Source organism: Pleuronectes platessa, chromosome 4 (assembly GCF_947347685.1).
Source record: "Pleuronectes platessa chromosome 4, fPlePla1.1, whole genome shotgun sequence".
NCBI lineage: Eukaryota > Metazoa > Chordata > Actinopteri > Pleuronectiformes > Pleuronectidae > Pleuronectes > Pleuronectes platessa.
Window position 1 is genome coordinate 24066453 of NC_070629.1, and position 14679 is coordinate 24081131.

The 14679-nt window shown below is 42.0% G+C and overlaps 2 protein-coding genes across 5 annotated transcripts; both read right to left on the reverse strand.

Moving 5' to 3' along the window:
• Positions 1–888: 888 nt before the first annotated feature.
• Positions 889–6160, reverse strand: LOC128438234 (uncharacterized). Of its 2 annotated transcripts, none has more exons than XM_053420724.1 (2): positions 5956–6160; positions 889–3874 (listed from the first exon to the last, which is right to left on the reverse strand). In XM_053420724.1, the coding sequence occupies exon 2, from the start codon at positions 3865–3867 to the stop codon at positions 2677–2679; it is 1191 nt and encodes a 396-aa protein (XP_053276699.1). In that variant the 5' UTR covers positions 3868–3874; positions 5956–6160; the 3' UTR covers positions 889–2676. The 2 variants fall into 2 exon arrangements, with proteins under 2 accessions (XP_053276699.1, XP_053276698.1); XM_053420723.1 differs by having other exon boundaries at positions 5823–6160.
• A 5516-nt stretch (positions 6161–11676) lies between these two features.
• On the reverse strand, positions 11677–14578 carry LOC128438848 (uncharacterized). 3 transcript variants are annotated; one of them, XM_053421583.1, is made up of 4 exons: positions 14224–14270; positions 13863–14018; positions 13604–13676; positions 11677–13234 (listed from the first exon to the last, which is right to left on the reverse strand). In XM_053421583.1, exon 4 carries the CDS (start codon positions 13225–13227, stop codon positions 11995–11997), a length of 1233 nt encoding a protein of 410 aa, XP_053277558.1. In that variant the 5' UTR covers positions 13228–13234; positions 13604–13676; positions 13863–14018; positions 14224–14270; the 3' UTR covers positions 11677–11994. The 3 variants fall into 3 exon arrangements, with proteins under 3 accessions (XP_053277558.1, XP_053277559.1, XP_053277560.1); XM_053421584.1 differs by lacking the exon at positions 13863–14018 and having other exon boundaries at positions 14224–14578; XM_053421585.1 differs by lacking the exons at positions 13863–14018; positions 14224–14270 and having other exon boundaries at positions 13560–13604.
• Positions 14579–14679: the final 101 nt, after the last annotated feature.

Consider the following 14679-nt stretch of genomic DNA (forward strand, 5'->3'; position numbering starts at 1 on the left):
TGATGAGACAAGAACATGTGTTAATATGAATGATCCACTGGGGACACACATTTAGATCCACATGGTTTACCTCCACAGATGAGATTGTTTTCACTCCTGTCCCCTTGTTTGTTTGATTTTCAGCAGGATTATGTAAAAACTACGTAACAGATTGGGTAGAGATTTTTTTTTTTTCTTTTACTAATTTTACCGTTTCACGTATTTTCAATAGAATCATTTATGGCTCTCAGGGATCAAGGATAATTAGGGAACTAATACCTTTGAATCTGTGAAATTTGGAGCCACTTGATTTAATTCAATGGGACTAATAGGTATATGCCCTTCTAGTTAGTTTGTTTTTAAGGGTGAGGGCGTTGGCTGCGTGACTCAGCCATTAACAGTCTAATTTTAACAGACTGCAGACTTCACATCATGTGCTCAGTTTCTTCCTTGTCACGCCTCTGAAGCACAGTGGTAATCATCTCTGATGTCGAGGGGTTTGGACACAGCCCTCATGTTGCTCTTCATTCTGAGATGTTGCCACAACAGACTCGACCTATGAATCCGTGATAGTTCACACTCAACCCAGAGCTGTCGTCTGTGTCAGATGAAGATGAGACTCTACTTTTGGCAAAATCTGAAACGGACTATAAGTTTCCTGAAAACATGAGTAAACTGCAGGTTGCAGAGGTGGAAATTAGATAAGAACAATTCTTATAGTACTAAGTATAGAGTACATGTCTGCTACACTTTGCATCCCTACCTAATAATAATAATAATAATAATACATTTTATTTGGAGACGCCTTTCAAGTCACCCAAGGTCACCTTACAATACAATAGTACAGGATAAAAGATAAAAACATGTGTTTTACAATGAAAATAAACACTGGTTCAAATTGGAGCCAAATTTCTTTAAAAGTTTTTATTTTGAATTATTCACGTCCCCATTTTTTAGGGCTCACACCAGATTAAAAACGACCGAATCAACCTTCCCATCAATAAACATGTTTGATTACTTCCAAACAAAATCACACGAAACATAAACTGCACCAGGGACACAACTGATGGGTAAAAACACACAGTTAAGTAAGAGAAGACCCACTAATTAAGTAAAAACTGATATTATTTCTCTCTTCAGTTTCCCGTGGCAATCAAATCCAGATAAATTAATTAAACACCAAATGTCTTTCTATGAAACAGGTGTGAAACACTTTGAGCTTGAGTCGTTTAAAAAACAAATCAGATTATCTCAATTTCACTTTTGGTTTCACAGGAGTTCAAAGTCATCAAATGCATCTCATCCAGCGCTTTTCATTATCATGCTTGTTGTCATATGTCAAACCTCAAGTGAGTAAAGATAAGTGCATCGCACAGGAGAAGACATTCACGTCGTTACACGTGATACATGTGCGATTTTACATCCAGACACAAGATAACACACATTTATCAACACATTAAAGCTACACTGGAGTTTTTCACCACTCGTCCCCGTCCACTGTTTGTCTGTTTAAACTAAAATGTGTACATTGTTATTATAGTTATGAATTACCAGAGGATGATGAGTTAGGGACGTGAGATTTTATTTTTGTACTAAAATCTAAGGCTCGTGCTGCCTCTACTCGGCTTAACAATCTAAAATGGAGGAGAAATCTTCTCATAAGCAAAATGTGGATGTTCCCTTCAGCCTCATCTTTTCTCTGTGTCATGTGAAACTCACAAGTTCCATGTGACAACAGGTTTTATTCCAACACGATTGACATGGTTTTTATTGGACCACAGATCACAGTAAAAACTTATTTGTTTTTGTACTGAAGGTTCTTAGAAATCGTCCATGTTCAAATCTTGAATAATGCTTATTAAGAAAAGTTTTTTTAAATTTCTGTGATACCTGCTTGTTTTAGAAAATTAGAAAATTCTACTATGAACTGCTTCTGATTAGTACTTCAAACGATACATATAAATAGTTCTTTAATCATTTTACATGATTAGAAAAGTTACTGTGCATATTTCGATATCCAGGCTTGGTGACAATACATTCAACAAATGTGAGACGACACTAAAGAAAGGCAAACGTTATGGGTAGATTAGAAGAGGACAAGAAGGAGGGAAGGAAGTGGCTCTAGAAAAAATTGGAAAAAGTTGGAAATATTCATAAATATTAAGACAAAGATCTGTGCTTCTCTGAGGCCGAGGCCCCTCAGTTAATATTTGAATAATGTTAAAAAGCACTGTAAGAAAGAAATGAGGAGGAATATTGTTTCCTCCTTTGACATTTCAAGAGTAAATTTGAAATTCTGAAAATAAGTGGATCTTAATCAGCAGTAGACATTTTTTTACACCGATCACTGATGTAGCTCATCAGTGTTGATGAGCTACAAGAGAAAGAAACCCTTGTTTGGGGCGTATGTGCTGACGTTAGTAGTTTGATATATTCTCAAAAGTTCCGCTTTAATCTCGAAAAAACGAATATGTTTATTATCTACATTCCAACCTTAATCTGCATATGCACTTTATTTTTTTAACTCATTAGGTTGGACATTTGAACTTATTTCTTGATATTTAAACTCTTTTTCTAGATATTGTGACAAAATTTGCGAAATGAAAAATAAACTGTGGCTCTCTGATCTCGCCTCTTACATTCACTTTGGAAATTTAAATATGGAACTTGAAATTGTAATCATTTTTAATGAAGGCTTCAGTGCAGCAGCGTCAGCAGGTTGCTGTTCAGTAGCATCAGTAAAGCACTGGTGACCAGTGCTAAAGACCCTCGGTATCCCATCTCCAGTCCCTCCGCCCCTCCGGTCTCTCTCTTCATGTACCTTTCAGAGTAAACCATGTACAGCTCCAAACACCTGCGGGCCTTCAGCTGCTGGATCAGCGCCGGGTACCCGATCTCCATGATGCTGACTGTGTCGTCCTCCTCCTCCTCATCGTCACTGACGGCCGGTGAAGCTGGAGGCCCGGGCCGGGCTTCAGGCTGATTAGGAGGGTGAGGAGTGGAAGGTGAGGGGGTTGAGTAGTTCTCCTCGGCGGTGCTGTTGGTGTCTGACGTCTTGTTATCTGTGACAGTGTCTGGTGCTGAAGAGACGACAGCAGCTGTGGTGGTGGCAGCTGGGTTGAGTTCTGGCTTTCGATTCTTCCCCAGCAGAATGTCTGATCTGTTCATGCACGAGACCATGTAGCTGTCGTAGGTCTGAGGGGGTTGGCTGTACCTGTAGTCTCTGCCATAGTCATTGGTATCAGTAGACCTGACACCATATCTCCTGTACATGTAGTGGTTGTAGTAGTACTCCTCCTGGGGGTTGTGGAAGGGGAAGTGAGGGCGAGGGAACCTCCCCAGCCCGTAGCCCAGGGCCATTCCTGCCATGGCGCCTCCAGCTGCTGCCATCGCTGCACTGCGCCCAAACCCTCTGGATCTATCTTGGGGGTAAACGCCCATTCCTCGAACTGAGTGGGAAAAGGGAGAGCCTCCCCTACCGCCGTGGCCCCCGTATCCAAAGCTGCCTCCATAGTGAGGGCTCAGGATTTTGTTGTTTGGGTTTTGGTTGATATATCCACCTGGATACCCTCCTTGACCTCCATAACCTCTTCCATACGGGGAGCCATGTGCTGGATACCCCACTCCACCCTGCTGCCGAGGGTAACTGCCCGGATACGCAGGTCTGCCCCCTTGATTGGTTTGTCCCGGCTGTTTGGGGTATCCACCCCTGGAGTTGGAGCCCGGATTATTCTTGCTGCCTGTATTAGTGTTGCCTCGATTCCATGATGGGAGCTTCTTGGCGCTGAAGCCTTTCCCAAAGCTGCCGCCTCCTCTCTTAGCCAGTGAAGAATGGGTGTGAAACAAAATAAGCAACAGACCCAGCACAGATAACGGATTAAGCTTCATCTTCGCCCTGCAGGAAGAGTCAGGGAGAGAAAAGGAAAATTGGAGAAAGGGCGAGAAAGGGTGAGGAAAATATGTCATAATACTTAAATTGTTATCATTTTACAAAGCTTATAATATATATGGAAACTATATACAATAGCATCATATTCATACAATTTTTGAAGTGATGAGGAACTATTTTAATCGTTGTAATTACAAATAATATAAGGGTCATTGACTTGACGCCTATATTTTCTGTCCGACTGCATTTTGTTCTGTTACATTTTTTTTAAAATACATAAAGAAATACCATATATATGTTGTACCTGTATATGTACACTTTCAATTTCCAAAAAACATTAGTTATTCAAATGTTTCTGTTTTTTAAAGTGTCAAAATATCATGTGGTGCAACCGTCCGGCCATGACTGCTGTTGTGAAAACCTCTTTGAAATTATTCAAAATCTATTCAAATAAATTTTCTGCCATATTTGGCATGATTACCAAAGTCTTTTGTAATCCTATAAAATCGCAAAGCATTTGCATTTATATTCCCATCATACTATACAAACAAACTTTATCATGTGGTGCGACCATCAACAAAAGGACCAATTTGGGACCTTGTTGTTGAAATCCATTCAAAGACAGGAAGTTGCATCATAAACCGTTTTGCCAAGGACCCATGGAAGCAGCAACAGGTTTGTAACTCTCTCTCAAATTTGGAAAAAAATAACCTTTTTCACAGCTGGTATGTAGTTGCCACATTTTGAAAACATGTGGTATGACCTCAAAAAAACTATGAATTCTAAGTTATTTCTAAAAAATATATATTTAGATTTTTCATAGTGTCCTTTTGTGCTGACCTAGTTTGTTTTATTTAGCCTATTCTGTTGCTGTAATTTTTGACTGAACTAGAAAAAGATCATGTGGTGCGACCATCGCAGAGTGTTTTACATGATAGATATATGTCCTAGATTGGGAGTTTGGGGGCCTTTTTTAATTCAATTAATGATTTATATATGTAAAGTACTTTATTTTAGTATTATGTTGAAAATATTTCTATGCAATTAGAGTATTGTTTTAATAAACTCCCAGAGCATAAAGTTGCATCTCCAGTTTGATCAGACCATCAATCCAAAAACTAAAAATACTTAAATTTTTTAAATATTCTGTGAAGCCTGTTCATACATGTACACACAATCTATTCAGTTTTTATTATAAATAAAAGGTACCAATATCCGTATTGATAATGGTGATATGGATTATTTTGTAGCTATAGGATTGAAATCAAATCTGATGTGAAGCTATAAACTCATCTCTGATAAAAGACATAACACGGTGTATATTATTCCCTAAATATTCCTTCGAAACTCCTTAAGATTCAGCTTTTCTGCAGATATATTTTGTTAGTGTGGTTGTGAGAGCAAACCCCTGTTGAAGCTCTTGTTTTTAATTTTGAGAGAGGAACCTTTTCAGTTGTATAAAAGTCTGGAGTCAGTTTACAACCTGTTTAAGGCCTAATTGTCAACAATAAAAACTGGGCTCTGTGTTTGAACAGTAGATTATTTACGGTCCATCCATTCTGTTTGCGTATTCCCAGTCTGAATTACAACTTGTGTTTCCATCTGTCATGACCTGTAAATCCTGCCAATGTCCTAAATAAATGAATACACGCATACATAAATAAAGAGGAGAGATAATACGATGCTACGAGAAAGTAAGACATTGATTAAAGCCTGAAACAGCCTGTTATTAAATCATATTATTATTATTATTATAACATCCCCATCTCGTCCTCACGAGACAAGGATGTGATGAAACATCTGAGAGGAGATCACAGGTCAGTGTATTTATTTTTAGCTCGAATCTGTTAGCACCAATAAATCTGGTTGGTTGTTTTTTCTCCCCATGCACAAACCTGAACATAAACACAACAGATGAGTCATTGCCCAAACAACAACAACAACAACATCTGACCTGAATCACAGACAGTCTGTACGTAACCACAGACGGTGTTCAGGTCTGACGTTCACCGACAGCAGTGAGCCGTGCGGTTCCTTCACAGAAACACTGATGGCTGCTCCTCTTCTTCACTCACATCCCAACTCACCGTCACGAAAGCGACGGAGACGATTCCACCTCCAGGTCCAGGTGACGTAGCGCCGCGCGAGGGCTTCTGGGTCAGTGGAACGATGCGCGCGGAGCAGTGCTAACCCGGGTAAGATTCAGTGACTCGGTGGTTAACCTGAGCTAAGGCGGCACGTTAAGTTAAACCCGAGATTTGACTCCATGACTGAATCTGACTCGTGTGCTGTTTGTTCGATGTTAGCGCGATGGAAGCCCCGCCCCACTGCTCACTATCCAATCACAAGAGAGCTGCACGTGTCCAGGAGCCAATCGACATCAGCGCGAGGACCGTGAGGCTGGATCAGCACGAGAGGCTGTTTATAATAACACATGAAATTAATCATGTTTTATATGTACATGGATTTAATCATGTTTAATAGGTAGCATAGATTGAATTATGTTTTTTATAAACCATGTACTGCAGATGGAACCATGTTCTTTACCTGAACATGTGTAGAGGCAGGTGTACAAACAGAACCTGTTCCTGTATAACTGCGGTCAAGCTAGCCGACACTCTCGTCTCTGTGGTCAAATCAGCCGACACAGATTTTCTACTGCGCGCATTTACTGATATTTATGGTAAACGCATCAAAAGCGTTTTTTCAAAATAAACTGTTGACATGGAGCATATACAAAATGCATAATTCAAAGTACTGTTAAAACAGTTTGCTCAATAAGTTCAAAGAGAGAGTGATATGCCTGTGTTCAGGACCTCTCTGACTACCTAAACATGTTTAATATTCAGTATGTAGGTAGTCAGAGAGGTCCTGAACACAGGCATATCACTCTCTCTTTGAACTTATAGAACGAAGTGTTTTTATAGAACTTTGAAATATCTCCAAATGAACTGATTTGATTGTACACATGTTGGACTTTACTTTGAAAAATATCTTAATCTATACAGTAAATATGTTTGATATTCAGTATGTAAGTATTTAGAGAGGTCCTGAACACAGGCATATCAGTCTCTGTCTGAACATATTGAGCAAAGTGTTTTTACAGTACTTTGAAGTATCCTGAAACGATCTATTCCAAAGTGAAAATGTTGGAATTTAATTTGAAAAATCTCCGAATCTATTCTGTAAAAATGTTTGATATTCAGTATGTAGGTAGTCAGAGAGGTCCTGAACACAGGCATATCAGTCTCACTCTGAACTTATAGAACAAAGTGTTTTTACAGTACTTTCAAGTATCCAGAAATGAACTACTTGAGGCAAAAAATTTGTGATTTTTATTTTTAAAGGTGTAAGGGGTGGGGGGAGTTCGGATGAGGGGATGATTGAGAGGGCAGAGGAAGACGAGGTATGGGAGAGGAGATTAGGTGATTTTTAAAGTTGAAGAGAAAACAGGGGAGCCTCTTCCTCCCCTCAATCTCCTCCTTCTCTCTCTTCTCCGTCTTCTCCTCCTTCCCGCTCTTCTTCCTTTCTTTCTTCTTCTCTTTCTCCTTCTTGACCCTCTCCGAGAAGCTGTCGGTCTTCAAGGCCTGTTCCAGAAAAGACAGAGACAACATAAATTTCACTCTTTTCTTTTTCAAAGACTGTTTCAGAAACAAATCAACAATCCAATATTATTCAAATCAGAATGAGTAGGTGTGACCTACGTGAAGCACAATGTTCTGCTGGATCGGGAGTTTTATGTCGTCCTCCAGCTTGATTTCCTTTTCTGGGGACTCTTCGAGCTCGATGGACCACCTTTCATCTAAGTATCTAATGTTTTTTTGCAGCTCCTCTATTTCTTCGGGCCTGCCCTCATTTTCGAGGATGTAGAGCCGCAGCTTGTCCTCCTGGAGCTTCAGGTCTCCATTAAGGGAGACGACCTCTTCCTCTTTCACTTTAAAGCTCATTTTCATTATTCTGAGCTCCTTCTCAAGCTTCTTAACTTTGGCTTTTTCAGACTCCACGAGCCGAATCAAGCTGGTCAGATCGTCTTTGGACTTCAATAGAACTGAGGTAGAAGACTCCAACCTCTTGACTATCTTCTTCCTCTCTTCTCCCGAGGAACATTTTTTGATGGTGATCTGCTTTTTGAGAGCAGCGTTTTCAGCCCTCAGCTTCTCCAGGGGGTCATCAGCTTCAAGCTCCTTCAGTTGGACTATTTCCTCCTCTAGCTCCTCCATGTGGGTGTTTTCACCCTCTGTCTCCTTCAGAAGGCAGTTTACATCCTCCTCATGTTCCTCCTCTATTTCTTCGGGCCTGCCCTCATTTTCGAGGATGTAGTGCTGCAGCTTGTCCTCCTGGAGCTTCAGGTCTGCACTCAGGGAGACGACCTCTTCCTCTTTCACTTTAAAGCTCATTTTCATTATTCTGAGCTCCTTCTCCAGCTTCTTAACTTTGGTATTTTCAGACTCCACGAGCTGAATCAAGCTGGTCAGTTCGTCTTTGGACTTCAATAGAACTGAGGTAGAAGACTCCAACATCTTGACTATCTTCTTCCTCTCTTCTCCCGAGGAAAATTTTTTGATGGTGATCTGCTTTTTGAGAGCAGCGTTTTCAGCCCTCAGCTTCTCCAGGGGGTCATCAGCTTCAAGCTCCTTCAGTTGGACGATTTCTGCCTCTAGCTCCTCCATGTGGGCGTTTTCACCCTCTGTCTCCTTCAGAAGGCAGTTTACATCCTCCTCATGTTCCTCCTCTATTTCTTCGGGCCTGCCCTCATTTTCGAGGATGTAGTGCTGCAGCTTGTCCTCCTGGAGCTTCAGGTCTGCACTCAGGGAGACGACCTCTTCCTCTTTCACTTTAAAGCTCATCTTCATTATTCTGAGCTCCTTCTCCAGCTTCTTAACTTTGGCTGTTTCAGACTCCACGAGCCGAATCAAGCTGGTCAGTTCGTCTTTGGACTTCAATAGAACTGAGGTAGAAGACTCCAACATCTTGACTATCTTCTTCCTCTCTTCTCCCGAGGAAAATTTTTTGATGGTGATCTGCTTTTTGAGAGCAGCGTTTTCAGCCCTCAGCTTCTCCAGGGGGTTATCAGGCTCCTGCTCATTCAGGTGGACTATTTCCTCCTCTAGCTCCTCCATGTGAGTGTTTTCACCCTCTGTCTCCTTCAGAAGGCAGTTTACATCCTCCTCATGTTCCTCCTCTATTTTTTCGGGCCTGCCCTCATTTTCGAGGATGTAGTGCTGCAGCTTGTCCTCCTGGAGCTTCAGGTCTGCATTCAGGGAGACGACCTCTTCCTCTTTCACTTTAAAGCTCATCTTCATTTTTCTGAGCTCCTTCTCCAGCTTCTTAACTTTGGTATTTTCAGACTCCACGAGCTGAATCAAGCTGGTCACTTCGTCTTTGGACTTCAATAGAACTGAGGTAGAAGACTCCAACATCTCTACCATCTTCTTCCTCTCTTCTCCCCAGGAAATATTTCTGAGGGTGATCTCCATTTTGAGAGCAGCATTCTCAGCCCTCAGCTTCTCCAGGGGGTTATCAGGCTCCTGCTCATTCAGGTGGACTATTTCCTCCTCTAGCTCCTCCAAGAGAGCGTTTTCACCCTCTGGCTCCTTCAGACGGGAGTTTACATCCTCCCCATGTTCTTCCTTAATTCCCTTGGGCCTGCCCTCATTTTTGTGGATGTAGATCCGCAGCTTCTCCTCCTGGAGCTTCAGGTCTGCATTAAGGGTGACGACCTCTTCCTCTTTTAGTTTAAAGCTCATTTTCATTATTCTGAGCTCCTTCTCCAGCTTCTTAACTTTGGTATTTTCAGACTCCACGAGCTGAATCAAGCTGGTCACTTCGTCTTTGGACTTCAATAGAACTGAGGTAGAAGACTCCAACATCTCTACCATCTTCTTCCTCTCTTTTCCCCAGGAAATATTTCTGAGGGTGATCTCCATTTTGAGAGCAGCGTTCTCAGCCCTCAGCTTCTCCAGGGGGTTATCAGGCTCCTGCTCATTCAGGTGGACTATTTCCTCCTCTAGCTCCTCCAAGAGAGCGTGTTCACCCTCTGGCTCCTTCAGACAGGAGTTTACATCCTCCCCATGTTCTTCCTTAATTCCCTTGGGCCTGCCCTCATTTTTGTGGATGTAGATCCGCAGCTTCTCCTCCTGGAGCTTCAGGTCTGCATTAAGGGTGACGACCTCTTCCTCTTTTAGTTTAAAGCTCATTTTCATTATTCTGAGCTCCTTCTCCAGCTTCTTAACTTTGGTATTTTCCGACTCCACGAGCTGAATCAAGCTGGTCACTTCGTCTTTGGACTTCAATAGAACTGAGGTAGAAGACTCCAACATCTCTACCATCTTCTTCCTCTCTTCTCCCCAGGAAATATTTCTGAGGGTGATCTCCATTTTGAGAGCAGCGTTCTCAGCCCTCAGCTTCTCCAGGGGGTTACCAGCCTCACGCTCATTCAGGTGGACTATTTCCTCCTCTAGCTCCTCCATGATGGCGTTTTCACTCTCTGGCTCCTTCAGACGGGAGTTTACATCCTCCCCATGTTCTTCCTTAATTCCCTTGGGCCTGCCCTCATTTTTGTGGATGTAGATCCGCAGCTTCTCCTCCTGGAGCTTCAGGTCTGCATTAAGGGTGACGACCTCTTCCTCTTTTAGTTTAAAGCTCATTTTCATTATTCTGAGCTCCTTCTCCAGCTTCTTAACTTTGGTATTTTCAGACTCCACGAGCTGAATCAAGCTGGTCACTTCGTCTTTGGACTTCAATAGAACTGAGGTAGAAGACTCCAACATCTCTACCATCTTCTTCCTCTCTTTTCCCCAGGAAATATTTCTGAGGGTGATCTCCATTTTGAGAGCAGCGTTCTCAGCCCTCAGTTTCTCCAGGGGGTTACCAGCCTCACGCTCATTCAGGTGGACTATTTCCTCCTCTAGCTCCTCCATGATGGCGTTTTCACTCTCCGGCTCCTTCAGTCTGGCGTTTTCAGCCATCAGCTTATTCGCTTTTGTTGTGACGGTCTAAGGTTACTAGAGAGTGTTTCTCGTGTGTCAGACGTTGGCTCGCAGTCGTCCTTTGTGGTTCCACTTAAATAGGTGAGCTGATTGGCTTTGATCTGTTTCATTCTACAGCACACACCTTTGATCCACTTTAAAGTAAAAACAAAGTAAACATACCTCAGTCGAGTAGATACATTGTCTGTCAGTGTCTTTCAAAATAATATAATTAAATCTAATAAAAGGATATTGCTGCTCTGGAGAATGTGTGTTTTCTTTTTTTTAAGATATTAATGAATAAAATATACATCTCCTGAACTGTTGATCCTCTCCATGTCAATTAACAGGTGCTGCAGTGTAGCAAGAGGGTTTCTGTAGAGTATTTTCTTCTGTAGCTGTGTACAAAAGTTGTTGTAAAGTATTATCCCGTGTTGTGACAGTCAAAGTTGCAGGAGAGACATTCAAAGTCGTACTTCGATCAATTACTGTACATACCAACAGGGGTGGAGAGTCAGAGGGACAGAAAGTTGTCCCCCTTGCAAAATAGCAATGATCATTTTAAATAAACACGGAGGCTGAAACACAATATGATGTGTCAGACGCGTTGCTTTAATTCCACCACTTAATAGAATAAAGCACATTTACATTTAACCAGACTTCATATTGTTTTTTTTTACTTTAAAGTAGAATCTTGAATCTTACTTGGTCACCTTGGGGTGCAGCTGCGTCTTCCAATACACAACTGAGGCGGGATGTTTATACATTATTAAAATTAAACAAAACTCAGAAAATCCTTAACCGACTTTCAAGCCGTTTGCTTAAAGGATGCTTGGCTACTCTCTTAAAAAAATGAAACTTTCATTCATTTTTAATGTCAATGGTAGAAGGAGGAAGGAGACAACATTATATCCATTATCCATTCCAGTCAATCTGGAAAGCTTCCAGCTGCTCATAGAGCTCCGATGATTCCCCCTGCTGGTCATTGGCCAAGTACACCTTTGAATATTCTTTGTGATGGATCTTTCAATCATTCTGTGAACCTATCAATGGGTTATAGTGGCTTCTTTTGAATTGAATTCAGCATTTTTTTTACAATTATAGCTCAACAGAGAGAAAAATAACACAAAAACTGAAGGGAAAAGTACTTAAAAAAATTCAAAAGTGCAGCATTGTTAGCACATTGCTGTTCAGTAGCATCACTATGGTACTGGTGACAAGAGCTAAAAACCCTTGCAAGCACATCTCCAGTCCCTGCACCCCATCTTTGACGCCAGGCTCTGTCGTTTTCTTCAAGTACTTTTCAGAGTAAACCATGTAGAGCTCCACACACCTCCTTGCCTTCATCTGTCCGATCAGTGCTGGGTAGCCGATCTCCACAATGCTGACTGTATCTTCATCATCGTCCTCATCCGAAGCCGCTTTTCTGAGAGCCTGTGGAACTGGAGGCACAGGTTTGGCTTCAGATTCATCGAGAGGCCTTTGAGTTGAAGGTGAAGAGGTCGAGGTGTTCCCTGCTGTGCTGCTGTTGCTCTCTGTTGTGTTGCTGCCGCCAGTATGTGGTGCAGCAGCTGTTGTGGTGGATGTGGAAGTAATTGTGGTGGTGGTTACGGCAGCTTGGTTGAGTTTTGGCTTTTGATTCTCCACCGGCAGAAGGTCTCTTCTCTTCATGCACGAGTCCATGAAGCTGTTGTAGGTCTGAGGGGGTTGGCTGTACCTGTAGTCTCTGCCATAGTCATTGGTATCAGTAGACCTGACACCATATCTCCTGTACATGTAGTGGTTGTAGTAGTACTCCTCCTGGGGGTTGTGGAAGGGGAAGTGAGGACGAGGGAACCTCCCCAGCCCGTAGCCCAGGGCCATTCCTGCCATGGCGCCTCCAGCTGCTGCCATCGCTGCACTGCGCCCAAACCCTCTGGATCTATCTTGGGGATAAACGCCCATCCCCTGAACTGAGTGGGAAAAGGGAGAGCCTCCCCTCACGCCGTGGGCCCCGTATCCAAAGCTACCTCCATAGTGAGGGCTTGGGATTTTGTTGTTTGGGTTGTAGTTCATGTGTCCACCTGGATACCCGCCATGACCAGCATACCCTCCATAGCCTCCTCCATATGGGTAGCCCTGTGCAGGGTAACCAGCAGCTGGATAGCTTCCTGCTGGGTTTCCCGGCTGATGGGGGTAACCTCCTTGGTAAGGATTGCCTCCAGGTCTGTCTGGCTGCTGGGGGTAACTTCCTTGGTTGAACTGTTGTTTACCCTTGGACTTGGTGTCCACGTTGGTTTTTGTTTTTGGAGTCTTTTTAAACAGATTAAGCCCTAGTCTTTTCTTGGCCATGGAAAGATGAATGTGGAAAAGAAGAACCAGGCATAATGCAGCGATCACAGTCAGTTTCATGTTTGCACTGTGGAGGAGGGAAATAGACGTGAAGAGAACAGTGAAAATATGAAGAGAAGAAATGTTCTAAAGAGCTAATGTATCTGCACATTTATACTGAACTGTTGACAAACACCGTTATTATAGTAAAAAAAATTTAAATAGAACGCATTATAGCAGCTCTATTGAATTCAAGAAATTCTGAATTTTCTGGATTATTCATTTGGCCTACGAACAAGCAGTGACAAACACCAGTGCAGACTTCCCATGGCCCGATTAAACCATCACATATGAAAATAGTTATTTTGTTAATAAAATGTGTTTTCTTCTATCAACTAATCATATAGTTTAACCATTAGGCGGCTGTGGCTGAGGGGTAGAGTGGTCGTCCTCCAACCTGAAGGTCTGCACTTCGATCCCCAGTCTTCCCCATCTGCATGCAGAAGTGTCCTTGGGTAAGATGCTGCCCCCTATAGACCAACAAAGTGCTGCTAATAGATGCACTGTATGACTGTGTGTGAATGGGTGAATGTAAAACTGTACTGTAAAGAGCTTTGAGTGATCAAGGCAAAAAAGCGCTATATAAATAAAAAAAACAAAAACAATAAATGACAATTTGTTAAAGGTCTGACACATCGAACTACATCATGCAGCACCTGTTTAGCCAATGGGTTCAACATGAAGCCACGGGTCTGAAATAGCTGATGGGTTTAAAATAGCACAGACTCTTCAGACTGAGCTCAGTGCCGGCAGGGAAATGTTTGTGATCCATGTTGTTTTCAAGGCTTCGTGCTTTAAGCGCCTCTGACTACCTAAAGAAACACAGTAAGTAGTGTTTATACCTGACGTCATTACGGCTGAGGGTAGATCCCTGAGGGAAAGTAACATTCTTAAAAATGAGGGTTTTAATGACCCACTGATAAAACATTTGCAGAAAAAAGTTCCCCTGATAAAAGCTGTGTACATGACAAATGATCCGAACAGTGAATACTCATAAACACATGGTTACACACTGACCTTGTGCCGTCGGTGCGTCGCCAACACTGCTGTTTCTTTCTTTAGATCCCGTAGGTTGAATAACTATTTAACTGCCCCCACTCCCCCTCCTGCCTCTTCCGAGGGTCAGGTATCTGCAAGATTTATTTAAATTAAAGTAACAGCAACATGGAGTAAAAATACTCTATTACAAGAAGAGAAGTATTGAAAGGTTATGACGAGCATTTAAAATGCCCAATTGGTGTTGTTATCAAAGCTTTGTAACTGGATTTTTAAATGGAGTTGATCAAGGTGGTGCCTTTTAATCGAAGTATATTTTATAAATGTGTAAATTAATAATTTAATCTGTATACCATCTTAAAACTGTCACAGGTCTAGCTCGATATGTATATTTACACACACACATGCATATATACTTAAAATCACATTCACACAGTGGAATCAAAATCAGTGACATCTGTGACACCAGCAAGTAAC

Excerpts from the sequence above, each read along its gene's own strand:
- LOC128438234 (XM_053420724.1), bottom strand. The coding sequence starts at position 3,867 with ATGAAGCTTAATCCGTTATCTGTGCTGGGTCTGTTGCTTATTTTGTTT.
- LOC128438848 (XM_053421584.1), bottom strand. The coding sequence starts at position 13,227 with ATGAAACTGACTGTGATCGCTGCATTATGCCTGGTTCTTCTTTTCCAC.